Source organism: Melopsittacus undulatus, chromosome 8 (genome assembly GCF_012275295.1).
Source record: "Melopsittacus undulatus isolate bMelUnd1 chromosome 8, bMelUnd1.mat.Z, whole genome shotgun sequence".
Lineage (NCBI taxonomy): Eukaryota > Metazoa > Chordata > Aves > Psittaciformes > Psittaculidae > Melopsittacus > Melopsittacus undulatus.
The window spans coordinates 23,099,365-23,126,933 of NC_047534.1; the positions used below are offsets into that span (position 1 = coordinate 23,099,365).

Sequence of the window (27,569 nt, forward strand, 5' to 3'; positions counted from 1 at the left end):
TTTCTTGGCAGTAAAGTCAAAAGGAAAAGTTAAAAGATGATTATTCTGCACTCCTGCCTTGCTTGTACTTCACTGGGTGTTACAAATGCTAGACTTACACAGGACTGAGAGCACCTGTCAACCCTGAAACAATACATCATGGGTCTTGCATCCCTTTGCAACTCTCTGGGTATCTCACCTGAGCAAGAACATTAACATTCATCCTTCTTCCTTGTCTCCACCACTGAATCATGGAACATGCTTTCCATGCCTTCTTCACACCCCTAGCTCTCAGCCCTTCCTGCAACTTCTGCTGGTTCTTTTGCCTTTTCCCTTTGGCTGATAAATTTTCATTATTGGTTTTGCATGAAAGTCATCTGGGCTTCTACACTGAATAACCTCTGTGGTCACTTAGTGATTACACACACTAGCTGAGGTAATTTATTCACTTTGTTTTGGTGTGAACATGTCCCTTGGGTCTTGTAACTGCTGTGATCACTTGACCTTAGTGACTGTTAAATGCTTTAAACACAGTTATTCTAAATTTATAATTGTTTTCATTAAAAATCTCTTATAGTAACTTAACTGACCTTGCAGTAAACATAGCATTACGGGCTGAGGAAGAATTAAGATGTTATTCTATGCCCAATATATTTCTTACTGAATGTTTCAAAATACTATTAATATCACTGTTCATCTTTTCCCCATCCATTCTCATTCAGTCATATACGTGAAATGAAATACAGGAATACCTAATTATAGCTCTGTCTTCATAGTGCAATATTTCCTTTCCCTGTGATGGGAAGTGATTGAATAACTCGTAAGAACTGAAGATAAAGCAAAGATAAATTGAGGCAGATAGACCTTTAATGAGTGACGATATGTTTATTGTGCTCAATTAGCATGGGCCTGATTGTGCATATCCTTACTTGTGTGAATAATTTGCATATGGTTTAGTCATTTTTCTCAAATAGCCAGTTTTGTTCTTTTTTTCCTCTAGTGGTTATCTCTTACTATGTTCATTTTTTTCCCCTTCTCATGCAAAATTTCTAATATAAGGCATATTGCTGCATGAGAAAGGCAGAATTCTGCAGTGGAAGATACAAATAAATCCAGTAGGTGAAATTGCTGCTGGTTTATTTCTGTGGAACCGAGAGCAAAATTGGGCTTTTTTTTTTTTTTTCCCCCTGAGTTTAGCTGGTGTGGGATTTAGCCCTTTGTTTCATGTTTTCCCTTCCATGTCTTGCTTTTGTTTGGAATGAATGTTTCTTTTCATTTCTGTAGGATAGTGACTTGAGGAACTTTGTGAAAGATTTAGGGAGTTTGTACTGGAACAAATACTTCTTTACCTGTAATATGTGTTTGCTTTTAGTATAAGCATTGTTGATAGAGCTAAAGTAAAAATTGACCATTTTTCCTTTTTTTTTTTTTCTTTTTTCTGTGATGTAGTTCCTCCATCCTGCTAAAGTGAGAAGAATGATTATACTGTTTTAATGTGGGGGCTTTCTTGTTACACTTTGCATATATGGATGTGGTCCTCAGCAACATTTTGTCAGTTGTTTTAAAGTTCATTTTTATGTGAATGTTTTGTTATTGAAAAGAGCAGCTCCAGTTTGGGATTGCTGGCTGTTACATGGAATAGATTGACAAAATGGGAAGAGCACTGGAAATGTGGGGGTGCTTTTGGAGGTGTGGACAGACACTTGGTTCCAGTCTATGCTTAGATTTTTGCATTAGTGCTGTAGAAACTTGAAATGCTATTCAAAACTGTAAGCCAGACACCTGCCAAAATAGTGTTTGATCTTAAAGATAGTATAATTTAATCTGGAAAAAAATGAGCTGTAACAAAAAAGTGTAATGTTAAGATCAAGCTCTTGTCTTATCACTGTTTAAAAATTCAGGGTCACATTCCTTTTGTATCCTTTCTCAGTCTCTCTGGTCTGGCTCAGTTATTCCCTCATTTTATCTATGCTTCGTCTCCCCTCCGTGCACATTTCATTTAGGGTTTTGTGTGAGTGTATTCCTCTTGCTAATGTACATTGAAAAACGTGTCATTGTGACGAAATATTTACTCCTGGGGACTTCTGCTCTGTAAAAGAGTATTTTTGATGTGAATTATTTTAGCATCTGACATGGCAATTTCTTATGAAACAAAACAGTAAGCTCTAAATTTCTCCATATTCAGAGGGATATTAGCTCAGAGTATTCTGAACTAATTTAGAACCAGAAGAAAGCTTATGAATAATTTAAAGTAAAATCATGGCTTTTATGATTTTTTTTAAGAAAAAAAATCATCTTCCTATTTTTATAAATGAATTTATTTCTGATTTGTGTTTTTTACCATCTGGAGCGTATTTTGAACCCTGTATTGCTCTACTTGTTGTAGCCAGAATGTATAATTGACTAAACATAAAATACCATTTGATGAACAAAAACCTCTTAGCACTTGGAAAAAAAAATTGCATTCATTGCAAGTGAAAGAAAATGCTGAGGTAGCTTTAATCCTTTAAGTATGTATGAGTTTTGCACAGCTGTTCTGGGAGAGAGGGAAGCAACTCCCTGGAAAATCTATTAGTCTAATTTTGAAACCAGCTATGTCTTCTGTGAGTGGCTCTGGCGAGAAGCTTCTTCAGGCTTCAGACACTGGAATGGGATACACATATTTTAATAAGAAGTTTGCTGGCTGCTGAAGACAGTTGACCCTTCTGTTTGCATTTGGCATTCCGCTGTCCCTCTGATCCCATTGGGAATTTCATGTGATTTGCAGCATCCAGTCCACGTTGACTGCCTATCTCAGAGATTCTCTCAACTGGAGAATTATGGAGACCTGGAGGTGCACTTGCAAGCCTGTTCAGACAGTTTTACTGTGTCTACTTGCTTATGAATTCTAGATGCTGAATATTGCAAGTTTGGAATGCAATTTCATTTAAAAAAACAGAAACAGATTTATAAGATGAAATCTAGAACCTTCAAGTTTTTGTAATGTGACGGGTGTTTTTCACTTACTTAGTCTCTGGCTTCTGTATCTCACTCTGTCTTTATGGTAAAGTTTTTAAAAGTTTATTCCAAGTTTATTTAGGTTTTATTGCAGTATCATGGCTTTGGTTTTGTTCTAACTTGAACTGTGTTTAATGTCACATTTAATGGTTAAATTCGCTTTTGTACTTAGTTTTAAATTCCAGTGTAGCTCGACTAAATTATCATCAGTGCTCAGCTTTTATTTGCATAAACTGGTTTGAGATATATTAATAAGTTTGTTTTTTTCTTCTCAGAGGAATACAAAAATAATTTAAATGATACTTTTATTGTATGTATGAAATAGCAGGGAAATACAGCTATGTGGATTTTCGGTCATCATCTTATTAATGCTTTCCAGATGTAGCAATCTACAGTGAAATGTGAAAGCAAAAGTGGTAAAATGTGCAAAATGACACTTGTGCTCTGGTGGTAGTAGCTGCTCTTTCATATTTATCCTCTGCTCTGAGACAGATACTGTATGCTTTGTGGAAAACGGAACCCTAGAAGTATAACTTACAAGGTAACATAGAAGAGGTTGTATTGAAGTGAGACAAGATAGTAAATTTCCTACTAACTAAAGTGGAATTTGTGTGAGGAATGTTGTAAGTTTATTTACATCTGACCTGTTTTGTTTTGCTTTTGTTATTCCTGGCAGCTTTCTATAAAGGCATTTCACTGGAAACTGTTAGTGGCATACAGAGAAAGTTTGATTCTTTTTAAAGTGCAATCCCTGACTTACTAGATACAGTGTAAAAACCTCGATACTAAAGCTGTGCACTGCCTGCCAGGGTGAGTCAGTCAGACCAAATATTAAGGTGTTACTTGACAGCTATTAGAAAACTTGGCTAGGTGAAATGTGCTTTCAAAAGAGAATAATGTTTTCATTGAGTGGCTCTGTGTATGTTTGAACTTAGCGTATTCATTTGGTAATTTCAGTGAAAAAAGCTGGTGAGCAATGGAAAGTATTGCACAATTCTTGGATGGACTTTCAATCACAATAATTGCTCAGTCATTTCTTGGATCTGTTTCCCTGGACTGCTGTTGTCTTAATAGAGGGGGAGGGAAGGGTTCAGGTTTCAAATAACAAACCATAACCAAAACAAATTTATAAAATAACCAAAATAATTCTTCCTTTCAATTCCCCTTTTCCCACAAATCCACTTTAGAACAGGACAGAGATCTATGGTTGTTGTACTGACCAGGCATGAACCAAGCAGTGCCACCCAAATAGGAAGTTTTATAGGCACTGTCATCACATTCTTCCTCCAGCATTGCTACTGCAGCCACATATCATAATATGCGAATGATTTCAAAGGAAAGCAGACAAAGTATGTATTCTTTGTACACCATCAATTTATTCTGTCACTTAAAAATTTAATGTTGCATGAAAAATACGAAGTGCAGAAATACCTCTGTCCTAAATGTTCCCATCATGCACACCATATTAACAATATCTAATTAAAATAAGAAGTCTTTCTGTTAGTAGTGCATCACATTGCTGCTTAGAAAGAACAATGGGGTTGGGGTGGAGGAGTTGCTTTGAGCAGAGAAAGGTTGGGGCTCGGGGATAAAAGCACTGCAGATTTTAGTGTAATGTGTAGTGTTGAAAGAAATTTTATTTCATCGTAAAGATTAGCAGGCTGTGTAATTTAATTTAAAGCTGGTTGGCAGTGTCCTGTCTATTACAAAGCCTTTTTTTTAATTTGTTTTAATCACCACTGTTTTTTTATGTTGTATGTGACTACAGAGCCTAACAGACAGGAGGAATGATCTTTGGGTTTTGTGCTTCCCACCCCCCTTCCTCTTTTCAGTCCTGCATGTTAGGAAATGTGTGCGATTACCTTAAACAGAGCTACAAAACAGTCTATCAGTGAAATGCCAGCCTGCATTTTTTCGGCTTGTATAAAATGATTTTTTTTGTGGCCAAACAGCCACCAAAAGTGGAATCTGCTAAAAATGTTAGATTGGGGAGACTTGAATCAAGCTTAAAACTCAAATGTTAGCATTTATTCACACTGTTGTGGACATTACTGTGCTGTAGAAAAGCAATATGCAGCAATTTATGTTAATGCAAGACTGACAGACCTTCATCTTACAGTAATTGCCTATACTAGGGGGTTAATAAATGTTCCAAGAATTACTGACTTCTTTTTTTTTTTTTGTTAAAGAAAAAGAGATTGGTGCTTCTTGCTGGCTGTAACCAGCTTGTGTGGCTTGTTAATTAACCCTCTTGTTGCAGTGAAGCTGAAGCTTGGACAAAATCTGCATGGATTTTCTGTATTGGGAACTATGTGTCTTGGCACAAAAGGGCTGCAAAAGAAAGACCTGTGCAACTCCACCTCTCTCATCCACCCGTTGTGCCTGTTATAAGAGCTTGAAATCTTTATTGACTGTATTTAGGGGCATATATTGATTTCAGAGGCTGGGTGTTATATTCATGGCCATACTGGTACCACTGGTTCAGGGGGGAAAGGAGAAGACAGCCCCTTCTCCCAGAGCTACAGGAATTTGTGTTTTCTTTGTCCTGCTTTGTGTCCTGCATGATGGTGTGAATAATGGTGCTTGCTCCATGCAATGGTTACAAGACCCACAGGCAGCATCATTTTGTAGTCAGCCCCAGTGCAGGGCCGAGAGGACCTGCTCCATGTCCCATGGTGCCATGCAGGTATTAGCATGTGGTTCATGTGTGGGGTGGTTCATAGTGGCCCTTCCACAGCACTGGAGACTGAGTTTCTCAGGACTTGAAATTGCCTTGAGGTTCTGGTCCCTTCAGTGTCTCACTTCACTGAGCTCTTCTGGTCTCTTTTCTCATCCTGTACCTTGGCTATGAGATAAAGTTTACCAAACCATCACTTGTTATTGATGGTACATTTAGTAGAGGAACACAGCAGCACAACAGAGGACAGCAATGTAAGGAGAGAAGCAAGAAAATGCAAAGCCAAAGCACAAATAACATCAGTCTAGAGGAGAGATGGAGGCTCTCACAAGGATGACCACAAAGATGCAAAGTAGTGGAGATTCACCTGGTTTTCCCAGAGCTTTATCTCTTCCCAGGTTAATAAAATTAAGAAATGAAAGCTCAGGAACGCTCTGTACTTTGAATTTCCTGTAATTGTTGATAAGTGAACCTTAAAGACCTCAGAATTATGTACATCTTTTCTAATGAACCAGAAGGTTCAATATTACAGGCCGGGCTGGGTATCAGAGTGCAATAACTCCTTTTCTACTGAATGTTGCCATTGTTTGTTTTCTTTTTTTGTGTGTGTGTGACCAGCATATGCAGAGAATTTTAGTTTAAAACAGAGCTGCACATGATAAAATTACCCATACTTCTTGAATTTTACCTGAGCTGCTCTCCCTCAGATGTTACTCTTAAAGCCTCCCACTCCCTAAGCAGCATTTGACATTTGCCTTCAATACTGAGAAATGAGCAGAAAGCTGCAAGGCAGCCATGAAGTTTCCTGTGTTTTCGTGCAGGAGATGTCTTCTAAGGACTGTGGGGAAAGAGTTTGTTCCTTTTGAACTCCTCTGTCCCTGCTGCGAGATCTGGGGGTTGCTGAGAATAAAATGCTACAGCTGTAGCCATACTTGTGGTCCTATGAGTAAAGGTCCCGGACTAATGTCCTCTCATAAAACCCCATGCAGAGTAATTCTCAGACTAGCGCAGTAGGGAAAGCCATGCACCATTTGCAGTTTCATGGCTATAAATTATAATACCAAGCCATTAGCTGGAGCATGAAAGGTGGGGAGGGATTGCCTAAACCAGGATGGCCAAGGGGATGTGCTGCTGCAGCAGTTACCCTGGCCCTGGAAGGAGGGGAGAGATGGATCTGGTCAAGGATCTTGTGGTGGGCAGCTCTGGGTACCTGTGTTAAAATGGGTCTTGGTGTTTGAGTGAGCTGCTAGGGATTGTGTACAGTTCTAGTGGAAGCAATATAGCCATTCCTAAACAAATGCTTCCGGGAAGCCAGCTGGAAAAACACTGATGCTTGCCTTCGAGGTGAAAGGGTGAAACCTTAGCTTAAAGGAGCAGAAATAAGAAATAAATTGTTACCTTTGTGTAAGTGACTGAATTAGCTGTTCTTGTAGTGCTTTATTTTAATGGCCAGCTCTGATTAACTATAGTTGTCGCTTTATTCAGCAAAATGTAAGGTCTGCAGAGCATGTCTTTTTGAAGCAGGCTTTTAATTCCCATTGTTTTTTTAAGTCTAGAAATGATGGCTAAAACGGGCAAGAGAGACCCCATTCTGCAGAAAGCACACTAGATGAAATACTGCAAATGCGGCATGCCCCAACAGCTAATGATAGCTTTTAATTACAGAGAAGTATTTATTCATGTACCGCAATCCTTGGTGTGCTTCTGAACACGAAAGTACAGATGCTGTATCATGCAGATTTTGCAGCACCTTGTGAAAATATTACTGTAAATTCAAAAGCACAGGTAGATGTAAGTTTCACTTATCCATTTAACTTGATTTAAAAACATTGTACTACCTTAGTAGGTTAGGTGCTTACTGTTAAGGAGATACCCCTTGTTAAGGTGCCTTGTTAAGGAGAGGAGACAGCTGCGCAAAAGGCCTACGTACTTGTACAGGGATGGAAAAGATGGGAGTTTCACCTGAATAGTCACAAATAAATCACACACACTCTATGTTGCAGAATGGAATTTATGTTACATATACTATTTTTCATTCATCTCTTTTGTCCTTTCTTCTTTGGAAGGACAATTAGGAGGTATTTTGTATGGAAAGCTGAAGCAGGTACAGTGCCTTGGATGTTTAGGAAACTTCAGTCTGAACTGTCTATCTTGGGGTCTTGGGATGCTGTAACATAAATAATATAGTAATTGAAGTTCTGCAAAGCCAGGAGGAGAGAGGAGGTGTCAAGAAATAATAGCAGGGGTGAGATTTGGAACTCCATAGTTACCGCTCTAGACTTTATCAGGCTTAAGGTTTCCTTCTCTCTCTCTTTTATTTTAGTGTTTGGGGTTACTATATGTGCTTGAACTAACAAAGAAGGTATTTGAGGCTATGTGTCATTCTGCTCAAGCAATTCCAAATGGCTAGGGAGAAAAAAAAACCCAGACCCTTCATAAGAGGAATTCAGTTCCTTGTAATCACAGAAATCATAGAATAGTTAGGATTGGAACGGACCTCAAGATCATCTAGTTCCAACCCCCCTGCCATGGGCAGGGACACCTCACACTAAACCAAATCACCCAAGGCTTCATCCAACCTGGTCTTGAACACTGCCAGGGATGGAGCACTCACAGCTTCCATGGGCAACCCATTCCAGTGCCTCAGCACCCTAATAGTAAAGAATTTCTTCCTTATATCCAGTCTAAACCTCTGCTGTTACCCCTTGTCCTGTCACTACAGTCCCTAATGAATAGTCGCTCACCAGCATCCCTGTAGGCCCCCTTCAGATACTGGAAGGCTGCTATGAGGTCTCCATGCAGCCTTCTCTTCTCCAGGCTGAACAGCCCCAACTTTCTCAGCCTGTCTTCATATGGGAGGTGCTCCAGTCCCCTGATCATCCTTGTGGCCTCCTCTGGACTTGTTCTAACAGTTCCATGTCCTTTTTATGTTGAGGACACCAGAACTGCACACAATACTCCAGGTGAGGTCTCACGAGAGCAGAGTAGAGGGGCAGGATCACCTCCTTCGACCTGCTGGTCATGCTCCTTTTGATGCAGCCCAGGATACGGTTGGCTTTCTGGGCTGTGAGTGCACACTGCTGGCTCATGTTCATTTCCTCATTGACCAACACCCCCAAGTCCTTCTCTGCAGGGCTGCTCTGAATCCCTTCTCTGCCCAACCTGTAGCTGTGCCTGGGATTGCTCCGACCCAGCTGTAGGACCTTGCACTTGGCATGGTTAAACTTCATGAGGTTGGCATCAGCCCACCTCACAAGCGTGTCAAGGTCCCTCTGTATGGCATTCCTTCCCTCCAGCGTATCAACCAAACCACACAGCTTGGTGTCATGGGCAAACTTGCTGAGGGCGCACTCAATCCCACTGTCCATGTCAGTGACAAAGATATTAAACAAGACTGGTCCCAACACCGATCCCTGAGGGACACCACTCGTTACTGATTTACAGCCGGACATTGAACCGTTGACCACAACTCTTTGAGTGCGACCATCCAGCCAGTTCTTTATCCACCGAGTGCTCCACCTATCAAATTGATGTGTCTCCAATTTAGAGACAAGGATGTCATGTGGGACAGTGCACAAGTCCAGGTAGATGATGTCAACTGCTCCACCTCTGTCCATCACTTCTGTAGCCCCATCATAGTAGGCCACCAAATTGGTCAGGCAGGATTTTCCCCTAGTAAAGCCATGCTGGCTGTCACCAAGCACCTTGCTCTTTTTCGTGTGCCCTAGCATGCCTTCCAGGAGAATCTGCTCCAAGATTTTGCCAGGCACAGAGGTGAGACTGACTGGTCTGTAATTCCACGGGTCATCCATTTAACCCTTCTTGAAAATGGGGGTTATATTTCCCTTTTTCCAGTCATCAGGAACTTCACCTGACTGCCATGATTTTTCAAATATGATGGCCAGTGGCTTTGGAACTGTGTCTTGGAGAATTGTCAAAAAGACTGTCTGAGCTCCAGAACCTCTGACCACCTCTCCCAGAGCTCTGTAGTTCTTCTTTATACTCCTCAGTCTACTACTATCTATATCCCTAGCACCCACATGTATCACTAGAAGCGGGTAATAGTCTGTGGGACTTACTAGAGCAGGCAGCCTCTCCGCAACATCCCTGATCCGTGCCCCAGGTAGGCAACACACCTCCCTTGCGACCGGGTCAGGCCGACAGATGAGCGCTTCTGTCCCTTTCAAGGCAGAGTCCCCTACTACTACAACCCGCCGCTTTTTCCTGGCGGCACCAATAGAGATCTTCTGTACCAGTGCACCAGCGGCTGTTTCTGGTGCAAGTGCATTTCCTCATCAGCCCTCTGCGGGACAGCAAAGCGGTTCTGGGTGGGTACAGCAGATTTAGGAGGAAGCCGCTTGCTTTTAATTGCTCTCTTCCTCTGATTGTTTTTTTTTGTCACTAATTCCCAGCTTCCCTGATCAACAGCCTCCTTCTTACTTCCATGAGTTAGAGGGGAATCTTGAGGCCCTCAATATGTAATATTGTAATATGTAATAACTTGATAGATACAGCTGGGGTGATTTGGTTGTCTCTTAGTAGCTAAGAAACGTCTCTGTGGACTGGTTTATTAAAAGGAATTTCCTTACAGGGCTCAGGAGATTCCTGGTACCCAAGTTCATCTTGAAAGACCATAATGGAATGTTTAGTTTTATTTAGAATAATAAATTAAAATGTGGGATTCAGAAAACAATGCTGGAGGTTCATAAAGACCTGCTTGAATATTTTTAATTGACTGTAATTTCTCCTCGCATTTGCTTTTTATTTTCTCTTTGGTTTTTATCCTCTGTAAAACTTTCAGAAAAGGACCATGGACTGAAACACAGCACATAGTGCCGTCAAATGGATATTGGGCTGAGTTTAGTTCAGGGTTTAGATTTCTCCTCTTCCATCTAGGAAAAGGGAGAAATGATTCCCAGCAAACATCAGCATCACCATCCAAAATGATGTTTAAGAATGCCTTTGAAAATAAAACTTGCTTCATATATTCTTATAGGCACAAAACATGATCTCAAGGTAAAATTTCCAAAGCAGCTAATTGCTTTGCATACTGGAGTATGTTACATCCTCAGTTATTAAAAAGCTGTTGTCCTGCGTTAGGGCAGCAGTCCATGCTTTCAAAACCTGTGGGATATTAAAAAAATATTTTGCCTCATTACTTCTTTTTCCTTTCAGTTTTTCTTGTGATTATTGCTGTCCCTGCTTATTGTTTTTTCTCTTACAACTATGTGAATTAGTTTACCAACAGTGTACTCAAACATAATGGTTTTGAAAGGAAGGATTTCCGTTCCATGTATAAAAATGGAGAAGTTGCATAAAATATACAATATGATAGAAATAAATTATGTATTTGAGATTTTTCTTCTCATAAGAAACACTCTGACCACCTTTCGGGGGGGCATTTGGAGGGATTTTTTTGGAAGCACTGGCTAGTCTTTACCAGGCTGCAAGGCGGAGGGAGGTGTGTGCCTACTGCTTTGTGTACTTGTAAGCCCGAAAGACTTTCATGTAAAAATAAGGAAACAAATAATGGGAACAGGTTCAGAGTGGAAAAAAGCCTGGAGAATGTTTTTGGTGACTGTATGTGCTTCCTGATTGTTTTAAATATTTGTTTTGAATTAAGATAGGTCTTTAGCATTTACTGGGTTTTTGCAGTGTGAAAATATATGTACATGAAAATACCAAGACGTTGTCTGTGATAATTATGATCAGCTTAATTACTTTCTGTATAATTGTTTCTCAAGATGACCTCCTTTTTGATGGCTTTTATTCATTTGTTTTAGGAAAAAAAAAAGACTTAATTGGAATTTTAAGTTGCAGGGACAAAGGGTATGTTATGGGAAATGGGTCCAGATCTGTCTGTGTCAGACAGAGGCTGTTGGGTTTTATGTTCTTAAGATTCATGAAGAAAAATAATTTAAATTGATACAATAAGTGCGTGCACAAGGTAATATCAACAGCCTATATATTACTTCAAAATCTGGTGAGTTTCTTTATAGAGGATTAGGTTATATAGTGTAGGGGGACTCCAAAAAGAAAATAGAATTGTGTATTGATGCCGTTAGAAATATTATTTGAGAGCAATAAAATGTTCCCTGGAATTCCCTCCTGAGTGGAGAAAATGGAGTTTGTTTGCAGTAATTGCATTTTCTAGCATTTGCTTTCGCACTTTCCAATATGAGTTAAGCCAATTGGAACCTGTGATTTCGTTTTGCTTATTGGCAAAAGTACCATGTAAATTGATCTGTGATGCATTTATAGAGAATGCTTTGAAAATTTTGAAATAGAGATGGCTTTTCTTATTAGATTTAGATAGTATTAGGGTTCATTTCTATATTTTAGCTTAATGTAATAGTAACCAAAAATGTTCCTTTTCAATTTAGTCTTAATCAGGTTCAAGGAGAACATTTCTACTTAGCCCCACTAGCAGAGTTTATGTTCCCTATCCAAGACAGTTGAAACTGTATCAAGCTGAAATTGGTCTAAAACTTTTCAGCCCTGGTACATTAAGATCTTGATCACAAGAGAAAATGTAAAATTACGTTGGACAAAATTGGACAAAATATATTCCTATGTATATGGCAGTACACAAGCCTTACAGGCCTTAAACTGTAGGGGGTTAGGTGCAAATCTCGTTATTAAGTGTAAATATGGCTAATTCTGTTTAGAGGAACACCCTTCAGCTCTGCCAGATAAAAGATGTTTCTGCCTGAAAACCTTATCTGTTTTCCTAAGGGAACACTATTTCACTTAAAGGATCTCTTTGGAAGTGTGCGCTTGGCACCAGTGTAGTCCTAGTGGTCCTTCAGATATTGCTTTGGCTATGGGAAAGGGAAGAGTAGCAAGAACTATTCTTTCTGCAAGAAGCATTTTTAAGAATGAAGGGGGAAAATCAGTCTATTGCAGTGTTCAGAGAGGGTGGTGTGTTCAGAATGTGCTGAATTTAAAGGAAACTTCATAGCTGTCAGCTTTTTTGCTGATTTTTTTTAGGTGATTTATTTTTCTCTTAAAAGCCTCATTTCTTAGGTTACAGAATTTCAGGCTTGAAAAGAAAAGCCTTTCCAGGGACTAGCAAGCAATCTGTGCTTCTTGTTTCAGATTTCATCATTTTAAAGTCAGTTTGGGGGACTTTTTACACCTAAAGTTGGCAGTTGTGAGCTGCAAAATCTGTAGGCTTTTTTTGGTTTTGAGGTTAGACTAAACAAAAAACTTTGGATTCTGTTTGTTTCAAAACAAATAATTGCCGTCTATTAACTGATAAAACTTCAGTGAAGTTTTCCCTTTTTCAAGAAAAAAACATTTCTATAACAGTAGCCCCGTGAAATTCAAAACGAATTTGAGACCAAAATCCAGCTCACGACATAATGCTAAGGAAGCTGCGGAGCACGGAGGTAAAGCAGAAGATGGTTACTTATGTTGTGCTGCATTTTTTCTTTTAACGGAGAAGGGTATAAATCACAAACAGTTACATTAGAATAATGTTGTGGTTGAGACATAAATACGTAAAAGCAAGGAATTGTTACCAGTGTCAGAGCATCATTAAATCATTAGGTTGTGCAGCGTGTGCAGCCCTGCTTCAGGGTTCATGCTGCACTTGGCTATGTTACAGCCCAGTGTTGTGCAAAATTCCCTGTATTTACCTATGGGAGTGAGAATGAGTGGAAGCACTTGGTTTTGAGTATGCTGGTTCTGTGGTGGCTCAGAGAGGACCGTATTTGCTGCAGGAGGTTGGCACTGTGTAGCCAAGTTAGAGGCACTGATTCACTCAGTACTTCCTTGCTTTCATGGGTTTATGACTCAACCGTGGCATTATTGTAACGTAGTTTTTTGTGTTTAATGTTTCTTAGACTTGGTTTTCCATTGCCAGCATGGAAGAAATCCTAATGCATGAGTTTCAGAGGAGAAGGTAGCAGTCTGAACCTGCTGTGTGGCTCGATCCGCAAGTGTGAGTATTAACGCTAGAGCTGTCAGGCCTTGTGGAAATTAATGAAGCCTGACGGTTACAGAGTGAAAGGTCAGAGGCAGAGCTTGCACTTACCTAACATTTCTGTTTTGTTGTGTCTAACAGCGTTTTCAACAAAGGGGAGCTTTAATGTACAAGCTTTAGATTTATCACAGGAATTCAAGGGTCTCAGCCTCTGCTTCTCCCTGTGCTGTGGCCTGATGTTTTCTTTGCATAAAGGCAAAACAGTTAAACTTCCATTCATATGCTCCTCTTGCTGTGTTGACTGCGTGTGTTTTGCTTTTATTTTTTCTTCTCCAAAATTTTCTTTTGGAGGAAAAAAAAACAACAAAGAGGCATCTGAACTGATAGTAGTTTAAAAAGCTGGTGGAATACTTTCCATTAGGAAAATCTTGAGAGATCTTGTACTTCAGTTCTTCGTATATCTTTAGAAGCATGTTCTGGGTTTTGTGCATGATCTGTCTTTTATTTGCCTGCTTTTTTGGTTTCAATTGTTTTGTTCTGTAGATTTCTACAGAAGCTGAGGTAAAATGCATAGAAATTCATGGATTATATTTTCAGTCAGTATGTTGGTTGATGTCAATTCTAGCTATTCCAGTGAGGACTTTTTGTGAAGGCTGTTTGATTAAAATAGTCAAAATATTTTGACAGTCAGTGGGTCAGTCTCATTGTGGAAAAGATGTTTGTTTTTCCTAACCATTTTTGGATCTCAGTACCTGCAGCTGATTGTTGGTGAGAGAAGTCTCACCAAAACCTTGAGCCTATATAGCTGTACTTCTACAGTATAGCTGACTTGCCACTGACAAAGGAGAAATCAGAGCCTTTGAGACACTTTTTCTTTTAAAAAGCTTGAAGGAGCCTGTTTATTGCAGTTGTGCTTGTAAATGCTGGGAAGAGAGAGCAACCATGCCCATGAGATGAAGTGGGCTTTCCATGAGAAACCTGCATGAAGAATTACAGAGCTGCTGAGCCAGCAGCAGGTTCTGCTGGTTGTCCTTGCCTGCTGCCCAGGGCTGGAAGGAATGACACAAGGTCTGCTCCTTCAGGGTTTGTCTCTTGATGTGTATGTGGTTGGTTATAGGTGAATGCTCCACGACCAATTTTGCACTTCTGAAGCATATATGATACACCATAAATATGAGGTGATTCACTTGCATAGGTATCTGTCCCTCTTTCTGAAGGGATTAAGATTTATACGTCAAGGTTTGTCAACCTATTTCACAGCATATGGCCAAAGGATCTGCGAGGCTCTGAAATGAGCATGGAAATGCTTTGGATTTCATGGAAGTGTTGTGGGGTTTGAATAGTTGATGCATGCTTATGCATATGCAGAGCTTCACATCAAAAGTACTTGCATAGCATTTGTGTGTAAATGCAGGTTTCTACCACTACATAGACAGCTATATCCCATTATTTCTTTTACTCGTTGTGGGTTTTTTAGGTAACAGTATTTTAAAAATAATGCGATTTTCTATTTTTATAGGGACTTGGCAGTTAACATTCATTGCGAGCCAGGCTTCTTTTCATGTCTGGCAGCTCCACAGAACTTGGGCTGTGTGACTAAATTGTACTCATGAAGTACATGTGTAGCATGCTATTAAAGTGGCAGTAGTTGTTCAACAGATTAAGGTTTCCTAGGAATTTTAAGAAACCCATTGGAACACCTACATATGTAGGTTAAAGAAAAACCAACAACCCTTCCACCCCACCATCTTCTAGAAGATTTTCTTGATCGATGCCTGCATCTTGCTTCTACTTTGAGGACAGGGGTTGTAAAATATCTTAGCCAAAATATAAATATTTATTAAGATACACACCTTCACACACACACACACACATGTATTCACATACATAAATATTACAGATTTCAAATAGTCCAATATAAGTGTCTCCACAGACTTGGTGTCCTAATCAGTTTTAGTAGCTTTAAGTTTAGCCTCTTGATCTCACCTGTTAAACATTTAACTATTCTGAATTTGAGCTCAGTTATAACCCTAGGAGTTCATAATTGGGGTTGTGAAGTACTTGTGCTACCAAACAGTCCAAACTATTTTCCTACAGTTCTGTTTTCTAGATTCACAGTAAAAATTATAATTAATAATATTACTGGTATATGATGGAAAATTTAAAAGTTAGGAAATCAGACTAACAAAGACCAAATGTAGCTCACAAAAGTTTAGTGAAAGAAAGTGAGGAAATGTCTTTCAGCCTGCGTACTGTGCAACTGCATCTCTTTGTACAGACTGTAGAGAGGTATATGTGCAGAGATTAATCAGGTCAAAATGAAACTGAAATACCATGGAGTAAGAGATTTTTGTGTGACTGTTCATGCTTCCATATTAAACACAGAAGGTCAGCAGATTATAAACAAAGGGCAGGGCTGCCAAAAGAAAACACTCAAAAATATTTCATAAATTGTATCAGAGACAATAAATGTTGTGCACTGCCACAGGGCCTTTCAGGAAGGGAAAACCTGAATGCGACAAATAAATAGTTAACGTGATTGCAGGTAATTTATTACTGTGATTAGTGCTGTATAACCCTTCCTCAGGGAAGGGGAAAGGAATGGATTCGGCTTCCTCTTGCTGCTCCCCTTTGCTTGGGCCTGTCTTTTGCTGCATTTGTGTTTTGATGAGCGGTGTTGCTCATTGCCAGCAAAATGTGAATGGTTATGGAGTCGGGGAGCTAGCTAGGGACCTGGGTCAGACCTTGGTGCCCATCCAGTGGTCATACGGAGTGAAGCATGTCTCGTCTTGTTGGATGGGGGAACTGGGGCTGCAGCCAGCACTGGTTACTGTCCAGCTCACAGGCAATGGGTGTGATGAGCTAGAGCTTGCATGTAGATGTCGATGCACTTTGGTACCAGTGAGGTTTCTCCTTCTGGGCATGTTTTGCCTTATTCCTCAGTGTTGATAGATGCTGAATTTTCATTGGGGGCCATGTTCCCTCTTCTCTCCCAGGTCTCCCCATCCTGGTTCTCAAGAGGTGACCAAGTGGAGCCTCTAATTGCAGTAAATACTATTTGGTTTTCCCTATGGATTTCAGGTGCTTATTTAAGATGCATAATATCATATGTATATATGTTCTAATATTCACAGCACCATTGGTTTGTCTGTTTATGTCCTGTGTCTCTTCAAGGCAAGTCCTCTTTTTCAAGGTGCCAAGATAAAAAACCCTACATTAACTTCAAGCAAAAATGTTCCAGACTTAATTTATCAAAATAAATGGGAGAAACTTAAAAACTTGGACGTTTATCCAGTGAGATAGGACGTTTTCTCTGCTAAGACTGGCAAATGCTGACAGCTTGGCAGAAACCTGAATTTAACTTCTCCATCCTACTTCTCTGAGAATTTTATCACATCTAGCTTGTTTTGGGGGATTGATAGTTATGACAAGTGTATCAAATTTCATGCCGGTGGTATCTTTTATGGTTCCTGAGAGAGGAGAAAATAGCAATTTTACCTTGTGCCCAGGAGTCACAGAGAGAAGGGACTGTAGGTACCTGTCACATTGAGTTTTTAAATAAAAATGAATTGCAGAACAGCCTGTAGCAGAGTGAAAGGGAAGAGAGAAAGGAGTGAAGCATAAACTGCAGAGGAGCATTTGTTTCATCTCCCCCACCTTTTACTCTAATGCAGAGCTGCGGAGTTATGAATATATATTATCTGCATTTTGTTCATATGTCAGGTGCCTCTGAAGATTTCTGCTTGGAAGTTTGTTGTTTGTTTTTGTTGTTGTTTTTTGTTGTTGTTTTTTGTTGTTGTTGTTTGGTTGGCTTTTTTTCCCCAGGGAATTTGTAGATTTTTGTTTTTTTCTATCCAGAATTACCTAATTTTGCAAAGATAGTGTTTGTATACATATCTTGTTTGATTTCTGTTTCCGTGCTGTAAATATTGAAAACCAGATGGGTTTGACTTGTTCCCTGTGTTATTTAGGGATAAGTTAATCTTATTGTAAATACTTGCAACTTTGCTTTGAAACTTCCTTAGAAAAAAAACAACAAAAAACCAACACAAACCTGAACAGTTTTGAAAGTTGAAAGACATGATTTAAATTAGCAAAGCCACATCTATTTAGGAGAGCTGTGTTCATGAGAAATACGTAGCATCCGTGTTCCTCAGGGCACCTGTTGAGAGTACCAGAACTAGAAGGGTGTTCCACAGACATTTCCACATATATTTTTCTGCCTTTTTGGAAAAAAACAACAATCCAATAAACCACAAAGCAAGCAAAAGACCACAACCATCCCTTTGTAAATGATAATTAGGATTAAACACCAAAATAAATTATTTACTATAAGACTAGGAAATCAGGCAGTAGAAATTAGCTTTGAAGTAAACTTAGGTGTGTTTTTTGGCAAGTCACAGTGGGTCAGGTTTTGTAAAAGAACTAAACCTCTGAAGACACCACAGTATGTGACCATGTTTTTAAGGGAGTTCAGCACTCAGTATGTTTATTTGGAAGATTTGGCACTGACTGTTGGTAACGAGTGCTTGAAAATCTGTCTCTGAACTCCAAAAATCTGGCTCCATGAGCTTGATCCGTGCCTCTTTCCTTCCAAGCAACAGGAATAGTTGCTCTGAATTGGGGTGGTCAAGCCTGCATTCTTATCTCTGACCATCACAGTAAACTGATTAGCCACGTTTCCTTTATCCCACCTTACGTCTCACTTAGATATCTGAGTTTCATGGTTTCTTCTACATGTGTGCTCCTTACAGAAAGGAGATACTACTATAAACTGAATAATAGTAATGAAGTGGAAGTCCATTGCAAGGGAATTGAAGCTTTGGAAAACAGGCTAGGTTTGGAATAAATGCTGTCTGAACACGAACCAAAATAAAGGCATAATTTAAAAAACGGCAGCACCAGCTGCCTAATCTTAGACTAACCTAAATTAGCATGAACTCGACTGAAAGAAAGGGAGCAGTGGTGGTTTGTGCTACCTTTGGAGCTGGTGTGGTGCCTACCAGCTTGATTTGTTTAGCAGTACGTTCTTTTTATTATGGCGTTACTTTGTGTGATATTATTCTGCATTTTAACACAGTTTCATTCAACTGAAGAGGAACAGCATTAATAACTTCTGCTCGGCATGGAGATGCACGTAGACCTGGGATATTTCATTTTGTCACTGCTAGCTGTCTACTTATTGTGCCAGCAATGCTGAAGTGGGAGGAAAATGTGCTAATTAAGTCCTCTTTTTTGTTATTTCAGGAAACCTACCATATGAATATAAAATAGTGATTGCTGGGAATCATGAACTGACATTTGATAAGGAATTCATGGCAGACCTTGTTAAACAAGATTACTACCGCTTTCCCTCTGTGTCCAAATTGAAACCAGAGGACTTTGACAATGTTCAGTCACTCCTGACAAATAGTATTTACTTACAAGATTCAGAAGTAACAGTTAAAGGATTCCGAATATATGGTGCCCCGTGGTAAGTCTCAGTTTAAACTTTCTTTGCTGTTGATTACTTGATCCACAGCAGGAATCATTCCTGTTGAAAATGCATGAAGCTGATCTGTTGCATTGCCTTGCAGATAAGTATCAAACTTAAGATGTAAACTACCCTGTCGTGGTTTAAATCAAGTCTCCCTACTCCCGGAGAGTTAGGAAGAAGAATCTAAAGAATGTAGCCCCCACGGATTGAGATAAAAACGGTTTAAACTAAATCTGCACAGTTCCCCCTCTGTTCCCCTTCCCCCCCCTCTCCTTCCCACTCCCGGAGGGATGGGAAGGAGAGCCGGAGGGATACAACTCCCACGGATCGAGGTAAAATCAGTCCAGCAATCAAGGTATAACAGAAGTAAACTACCGGTACCAATAACAAATCAAAGTTAGAGGAGACAAACAGAGAGAGAGAATACGATACCACCCGCCGCCACGAGGCCAGCAGCCGGAACCCCACAGCCGGAAGCCCCAGCCCGAGCTTCCCCTTCCCTTCCCGAGCTCAGCCCGGCGTGTTAACTCCTTCCCTCCCGGCTAGCTTCCAGTCCCCTCCCCAAGCAGGACGTGCTGTGGTATGGAATACCTCCCCGACTAGCCCAGACCAGGCGCCCTATCTCTCCCTCCTCACTGGCAGAGCATGAGCTACTGCTGAACCCATGACATACCCTAAAATAATTGCTCCCCCCCCCCCCCCCCCCCCCTTTTTTTTGTGTGTATAAATAGGCTCTCTTTAGCTATGTGTGTGACATAAGATTAAAGGAATTGCAACTATTTCTATTCTGCCTGCTGAATACCCTTAAAAATTGTGGACTCAGTATCCACACTGTGCTTGTGGATTAAGTGCATCTTAGTATATATTAGGGAAGATGCATTATATTTGTTGTGCACTGTTTAGGTATTTATGTTTGCTGTGCTAATAGATCAGTATGACAGCATTCAACACCCACATAGCACAAGGTACAAGGCAGCAGGTGAGTTAAGCATTGTTTCTGATCAGCTCTAGGCATTGTTTTCTTTTACTTGTAAGGTTGTGATAAGGAAAATTCGACCCAGTTTTGATCTCATTCCACCCCTGTGCCAAGCATACACTGACCAGTTTTGTACTAAGGAGACTCTTCCTTATTTTTCCTACATGTTCTTCAGTTGTGGTGCCTGATATCCATGTGTGTCGAGTCTTGGGTAACACTTGTTTTAAATTCTCACACTAAAACTAGCTACAGTCCTTTCAGGCTCTGCCAGAAACCTGAACTTCATTGGTGGTGATAGCCTTTACGCTACTCAGCATTCTTAATTGTCAGCTGAAGTACTTAGGTGCGAATTTATGCACGTATATAAGAAGGGTTTATCTAAGTTTATAACTTACATTTTTGACATAAGGCTTGCTTTAAAGGTGAAAGTAGGAAAGGAAGCGAGAATGGCAGGGGTTTAACCAAAGGATGGAGGAAACCTAGAAATTTTCCCCTTCATCTCATCTTTATTGGCTGTTTTCTTGGCCTGCAGGCCTTGGTGATGCATACAACACCACACACACTGATGCTTCTGACAATGCTTTTTTTGGGTCATATTTTGTACATAAGTACTGGCTAGAAAACTGTGGTCTAACTTCCTATCTCACACGTGTGACTGAAACTTCTAATTCTTTAAATTTAAGTCATAGCCTTTAGCTAGTAGTTTAAATCAGCCTCACATTGCTGAATTAAAAAAATGACAAAAAAGTCCTTCCGAAACCCCAAACCAAACGCTAAAACCTGCAGTATTAGCTAATTGGGAAAGATTATCTTAATTCAGGTTAGAACTTATCTTAAAAGATATTTCAGATGATTTTTATTTTTTTTAGTAATAGCCTGTAGGCAGTCTGTTATCCCTTTGTCTCTGCTGCATTTGGAAGTTTCATTTTGCAGCTATATGCGTGGATTTAGAATGTTCTGAAATATTATGGGATGCCACATCAAGGGACTGAGTTGTTTTGACCACAACAAGTGGATGGCATGTGTATTCTGACCTAGTCATGGAAGACAAATCTTAATTATTCCTCCCTATAATCCATTAATAACTGGATTTTTCCAAGTAGCAATCAATGGGAAATGAAGCTTGATTTCTAGAAAGGCATGCTGAGCTCCAACCAGGTACAGGCTTCTCCCTCTTGGAGGATGTTTTGTTTGTGTTTACCTGTGAAACTGTTATCAAAGCATGTCTTAAGCACCTGTTGATATAGATTTAAGGCTATCATTTTGAATATAGCTTCTTAGATCAGCTAGTCTGTGTTTGGAGCATAGAGATGCAGTCGCTTTTCTCTCTTTTCTTCCCCCAAACAATGTAATTTCCTGTAAAATATGAAAATTCAGACAGTTTCTGCATTTTGATTGGTCTTTGAGAGAGAGAGGAAGGAGAAGTCGCATCAGATACTAGAAAAATCTGTTTCAAATCTGTTCTGTGCGTGGAAACTTAGATAGAATGATCAGAGAAGCCTGTTAGCACTTCTTAGATTTTTTTTTCTCCTTCCCCTCCCATCACATCTCACTCTACTACTATAAATCTTCATATTACCCCAGAGGAAGAGAAGTTGGGGGGAGTGAGGGGTGTATGTATTTATGGCCTCCTTATCCCAATTAGTTCTGTCACAGAAGTGGAACCCTGGTCATTAACCCAGAAGATGCACCCACCCTAAAAATGAGATAACTTGGCATATTCAATTTATGTGCATTTTTGTAAGTATTTCCAGAGGGAAAAAAATCTCATTTGCTGATAAAGCTACTGGTTTTAATTTAAAAAGAGGGATCAAACCAAGAATAACAGCTGTGATTCTGGAGGTTTCAGCCTGTCAGGGGTTTCTAGGAAGTAATTGCCAGAATAGTGGGGAAACTGGCTATAAGTCATCTGTCTATTTAGAAAATTTAAATTGCCAACCCAGTGTAACTACAGAAAAGAAACATCAGTCCATATTCATTAAGTGTTATTACTCATGGTACATCTGAAAGCTTTCTAGAAACTTAAGAGAATTCAAGTAGCGCCTCCTAACTTACAATTCGGTAGAATTTGTATGTGGAAAATAACTTACAACACACGGGAGCATTCATGTGTATTTGCAATTGGAATGTGTGGTGGTGCATATCAACAGCCTCTGAGGAGCAGAAAATTTGAATTTAGCCTGATGGTTCTGAGAGTATTAAATGGCATTAGCTAGAGGGAAGCTGAAAACAAGAGTATCGGCCCCTAAAGCAGGAAAGAGCAAGGGTGGAACATGAATCACATTGGGAGCTCAGCTCATTTTCAGAGCTGGAGAATGTAACTTGACATTTTCACACCTTAAATAGGAGATTTTTGATGTACCTCGAAGGAGCAAAATGGCTGAAGGTTTTCCATTTGGTCTCTAGATAACAATCCACAAAAACATTTCCCTCCTTCCTTCTAACTTTGTCCTCTGAATCTGGCTTGTTTGGTGGGGAAATTATTGATAGCTTATGCAGTCAAATCTCTTTTAGATTCCAAGGGAAACATTTTCTACTTTGGAAATTTGAGATTGAGGCTACTTACTGAACAGGGCAAAAATACAGACAGTAATGGATATATGAATTTTTAAATCTCAGTACTCCCTTTGTGAAGTATACATAAACATAACTCATACTGATGTGTCTGTAAAAGGGTAAGGGGAGACAGTCTGTTTTTACTGCAGCTTCGGGTGCTGAATATGTATAAGTTTTATTTAAATTCAAATGTTATTTTAAAATACGTGTGTTTTTTTAAATTATATTTGGAATTGTTCATCCATGCTAAGGACTGAATTTACTCAAGTATGCTATAGACGTTTGAATACAAATATTCTAGCAATGCCTGTTTTCTAATGAAGCTTTAAAAGTGTTCAAACCACCAGAGAACTGCAGTTAAATGGAGCCAGAATTCGTTTAAGCCACGTTTTGACAGAAACAATTGGTCAGGGAGAGTAATTTTTCCCGTTTTGTTTTGTTCTGCTATTCAGCTCTACAGGTAACTTTTTTGGTTGGTTTGAAAGACAAAAATAGTTAAAATGAAAAAGTATTCTGATAAACTTTGTTATGTAGAAATGAATGGTGGTTAATATCATGAATATTGAGGCAGTAGGCTTATTTATGGAATTTAAATCCTGTTCCCCATAAAAATGCCACAAAAAGACACAAGCTATAAGCAAAACATAATCCAATAAAGCAATCATTTACATTATTTGTAGGTATTAACACATTAGCAAATTCCACCTATAGCAAGCAGAATGAAAAGTAAAACTGAAGATCCAAACTTTCAGCATATACATTTATTTAGATAACTATAGAGGAATCTTTTTGAGTGAAAAAAATGTTTAATATAAAAGCTAATTCAGTATAAATCAATACATTTTAATGGTTAATGGAATCAACATTATAGAAATAACTGATAAGCACAAATGTAAAAGATTAGAATCGACTATTTAAATAATTACTGAAATCTGTAATTTACATCATCGTGATGAAAATCAATTCATCCTGAATGAGGCCAGGAATAAAGCTCTTCCCTTCAGACAGGAACAGCAGCATTGTTGAGCAATATCCTGACGTTTGTTAAGTTGTAGCTTGTTCAGGCTCAAGAACAGAAGCACAAAGCTGGCCTCCTAGTTGCTTTTAATGAATACTAGCGGGTTTTTCCTATGTCCAGGAATTTGATCTGTAGGGTGATACAGAGGTCAAGAACAAACGGCTCGCTGTCGCTCACCTCTGCAAAGCCAAGGCTTTAATTTGCTTTTTTTAGTAACTCCAGAGGAAGTGCCCCAACTCTTTTTCAGAAGCAAAATTTTAATTGGCATAGATAATGCAGCCTTAAGAAAGTAAGGATAGGTTCAGCCATCTCCTTTAAGGACACTGGTGCATTTTTGTTATTCCCTTTTTAGCCCCTTTTTAGCCATTCTGAGGGTTTGCATCAGTTTGAAATTATTTCTAACACTCTTTCCTTCTCTGCTTCATTTGCAATGATATTTTAATACAAGTAGCTCCAAGTTAGTAGCTGTCCCTTGCACCGATCAGTGTTTTCAGACTTCGTGTTTATCCTGTCAGAAAAGCATCAGATCCTGATTTTTTTTCGCTTTTCAATTATGAGTTTTGTAATGCATCACGGATTTTGCTGACAGTCTTCATGTTCTTGAAATAGCAAGCAAATTAACAGCAGATATTGAGTGTGAGTAGTGAAAAACCAATTGGCAACTCACACGATGGGATTCAGATATACTGATGGGTTGGAGTGGATCTAATTTCTTTTATTTTTATAGTCTTAGCTGGTGATTAGCTTGTGCCTGAAAAAGGGAGGAATAGAAATTGGAATACTCAGCAATAAAGTTCTTCATTGCTATTTAGTAGTGAGGAAACCAGGGGGATGCTGGACAAGACTGTTGGTGTTGTACCAGTTTTTCAGCAGTTCTGGCATTTATGCAGTAGACGTTGGCAACTGAGAAAGGAATTGGCAAAGGCTGAAGTCTTCTGTCTGTGTGTTAAACAAACACACCATCACTGCAGCATGATTGTGTTTAAAGGTGCAGGCTTCTGTTTCATTTTTCTTGGCACTAGTCCTTGAAGTCTCATTTTAGGATCGAAGAATGTATTCCCCTTGGTCTAGAATTGCAGTGGTTTATTTACATTTTTGCCTTGTTGGGAATGTCACTGATTTTTTTTCAGTCTCCTTGATATCAGATTCAGTTCTAAGTAAAAAAAAAATCCTGTTAACTTTTAAAAACTTTCTTTTTCTCTCTCTTTTTTTTTTAATCAGTAGTGGAATGCTGTAATTTTAAATGTAATATCTCATAAGTAATTTTTAATGCTATGATGCTAACCTGTTTTAGGTAATTCTTTGGAAAGCTCTGCATCAAGGCACTGGGGCAGATCATGAAGCCTCTTAACCTTCAGAGTATTCATTACTAGTGTAACACACAGACTGTGTTTGTGTCCATTTGTGGGTGGAAGTCTAGCCAGTTAAAACAGACGTAAAACAGTGGCTCTCCTAACTTTTTGAATCTCTCCTAGTGGGGAAACAGGGATTTGAATTCCTTCAGAGCAGTACTAAACATGATGGTAGGAATCTGCTTGGCATCTATAATTCCTGCTCCATATTACTGGAATTCAGCAAAAACTCCAACAGGCAGAATAATCATGAGCTGTGCCATTTAGGGGCTAACTATTTATGGTGGTCTCCTGTTGAAGTGTGGTTTGCTCTGCAGCAAGGTCATTTTGATATACAAGTTGCACATAAAAAAACCCGCTAGTTGGCTTGTATTGGTAGTTGTGCTTTGCTTTTGTGTTTTTTACTTGCTAGCTGTCCAGAAACAAGAAGTTTGATTTCCTTGTGCAGAGCACTGGAATAACAGAGTGCTTAGAATTAGGAAGAGTGGGGATTAACTGAAATACTACAGAACTTGTGGAATGTTTAGCTCTGCTGCTGTAGACTTCATCTTGGGATAAGGTCTGGACCCCCTGAAAAAAATTGGAGCTGGGGAAAGAGGAGAGATGGTGAGAGTTAATGCAAATGTGGAGATAATGCTCTTCCTTACAGGATTTGGCTCAGTGCTGTGTGTTGATGCTTGCTTGATTAAATCCTTCTGTGCAGCTTCCACAGTTCAGGACTCCTACTTTTCCATTTTCTTCTATCTGTGTGTGCACTGTACCTCTTTGTGGTCATCTCGTGCAGAAGGGAAGAAAACACAAAACTGAGAATACCATGATGTTAAGGTTAGCTGAAAATTACTTCACCTGGGGACAGCCACCTTCATAATAGGGGAATGGAGCAGTAAGAGAAGGGCTTGAGCTTTGACAAGCTGATACCAGAAGAGATTTTGTATTGATGCTCTTCAGCCCCCATTACTTTCTTTCCCTTGTTGCCTATATATCCTAAGCAAGAGTTAGGGAGCAGCTGGGTGCTCCCTTAGGACCCCAGCAGGAACTAAAAGCAAGATTTTACTGTAGGGGTAGATGGACTACATGTATCGCTAGAAGAACAAGGTCCATCCAGCCCAATATGTATGAATGTCTGTATGTTTCTAGTGGGATATCTAGATCTAAACAACACATCAGTGCATTTACTGGGGAGTCATCAGCTGTGCTGCTGGTTTAAAAGCACTGGATGTATGGATAATGTCTTAAGTCAGGAGTTGTGACCCTGAGTGAGAAGAGACTATGTGGGCTGATACCTTCACAGTGCACTTACCAACCACCCACTTCAACGAGGTACTAAATGTCATGTTGGAGACATGTTATTTTCAATGACTCAGTGAGATTTGTAATAAGCTTTAATTAAATACGTAATTACCAGCTACATCCAATTAAGTTGTAATTAGAAAAATAGGGATACTTTCAAGTTTCTTTACAAGAATTGGTGGAACAATGAGAGATTCAGAGGGAAGACAGGGGAGAAGGTAGGTCTTGTTTTGTGTAGTGTCAGGTGTGTTGAATAGGTGTAGTCTGTAGATGGTGTGCTTCATAATGCATCTATTCAGAACAAACAGGAAAGAAACTGGAAGAATGTATGTTGCTTCAGGTGGAGCTAATGATAAAGCTCATATGATGTGGTGGTGATAGAGATAGAAATGGAAGAGAAATTATAGTTGAAAACCTATTTATTTTTAATTAAAAAAAGTCAGGTAGCAAGTGACTAGATTTTGTTAGCTCCCTGTAAAGGATACGATTTCTCATTACTGTCTTCAAGATGATTTGGGTCATATTTATCTAATACTTATTGATCAGAGTGCTAACTTTACCCTGACGTGTGTAAAATACTTAAAGTAATTCACAGAGGCTACGAAATAAAGCAGAAATTGCACAAGCACTTCAAATAAGAGAACACTAATCGTGAATCTCAGCATAGACATAAAGGTCAGGAGTGACAGCTACATTCATCAGGTTTTCATGAGAATCCGTTCAGTAGAATAGATCTGGCACCTTATTTCAGCAGTGGTCAATGCTTACGGATTCATTTGGAAAATCAATGACACCTTTGGGTATTTATAACCACCTCTAAAATGTTTAGGTGCTAATCTATATTATGGTTTGTGTGCATCTGAAGTATGAGTTGCTGACATAGAATGCTGGCTCTACTAGTTAAATATCAAAATTTTAATATGGCTGACAGCTGTGTCTGTATATGTGCACGCAGAGAGATGGCTTAAGCAGTGGTTTACAAGCAGAAAGATGCCAACAACTTATCATTGTGCCTTCGTAGATGTGGCTGAGTTGCATAAACCTTTGAGTAGGTACAGAAGGCCTCACAAGCTGCAAAGTGTTGCTACCTCCTCAGTTAATTTTACACAGACGGGGTCATCATTTTGTAACCTGCATGTACAGTGTACCTGAGCGTAGATAATGGGAGTTATTACCTAGTAACTGTTCTGTGTTTCTCCTCTGCAGTCTTTTAGATAAACACTAAACACAGTATCCTTTAACATATGTGCTTAGCTGTTAGCCTTACCTACTGACATGCATGTCATGCTTGGAAACCCTGTGCCTAGGGCCACTTTGACAA

At 39.4% G+C, this 27,569-nt stretch overlaps 1 protein-coding gene across 1 annotated transcript in view; it reads left to right on the forward strand.

Annotated features, from left to right (window-relative positions):
* Nucleotides 1-27,569, forward strand: part of MPPED2 (metallophosphoesterase domain containing 2) — a 102,811-nt gene that overhangs the window by 38,227 nt on the left and 37,015 nt on the right. Inside the window, exon 4 of the mRNA XM_034065427.1 lies at nucleotides 18,828-19,053. Coding sequence (XP_033921318.1) covers nucleotides 18,828-19,053 — 226 coding nt within the window. The remainder of the gene's footprint in view (nucleotides 1-18,827; nucleotides 19,054-27,569) is intronic.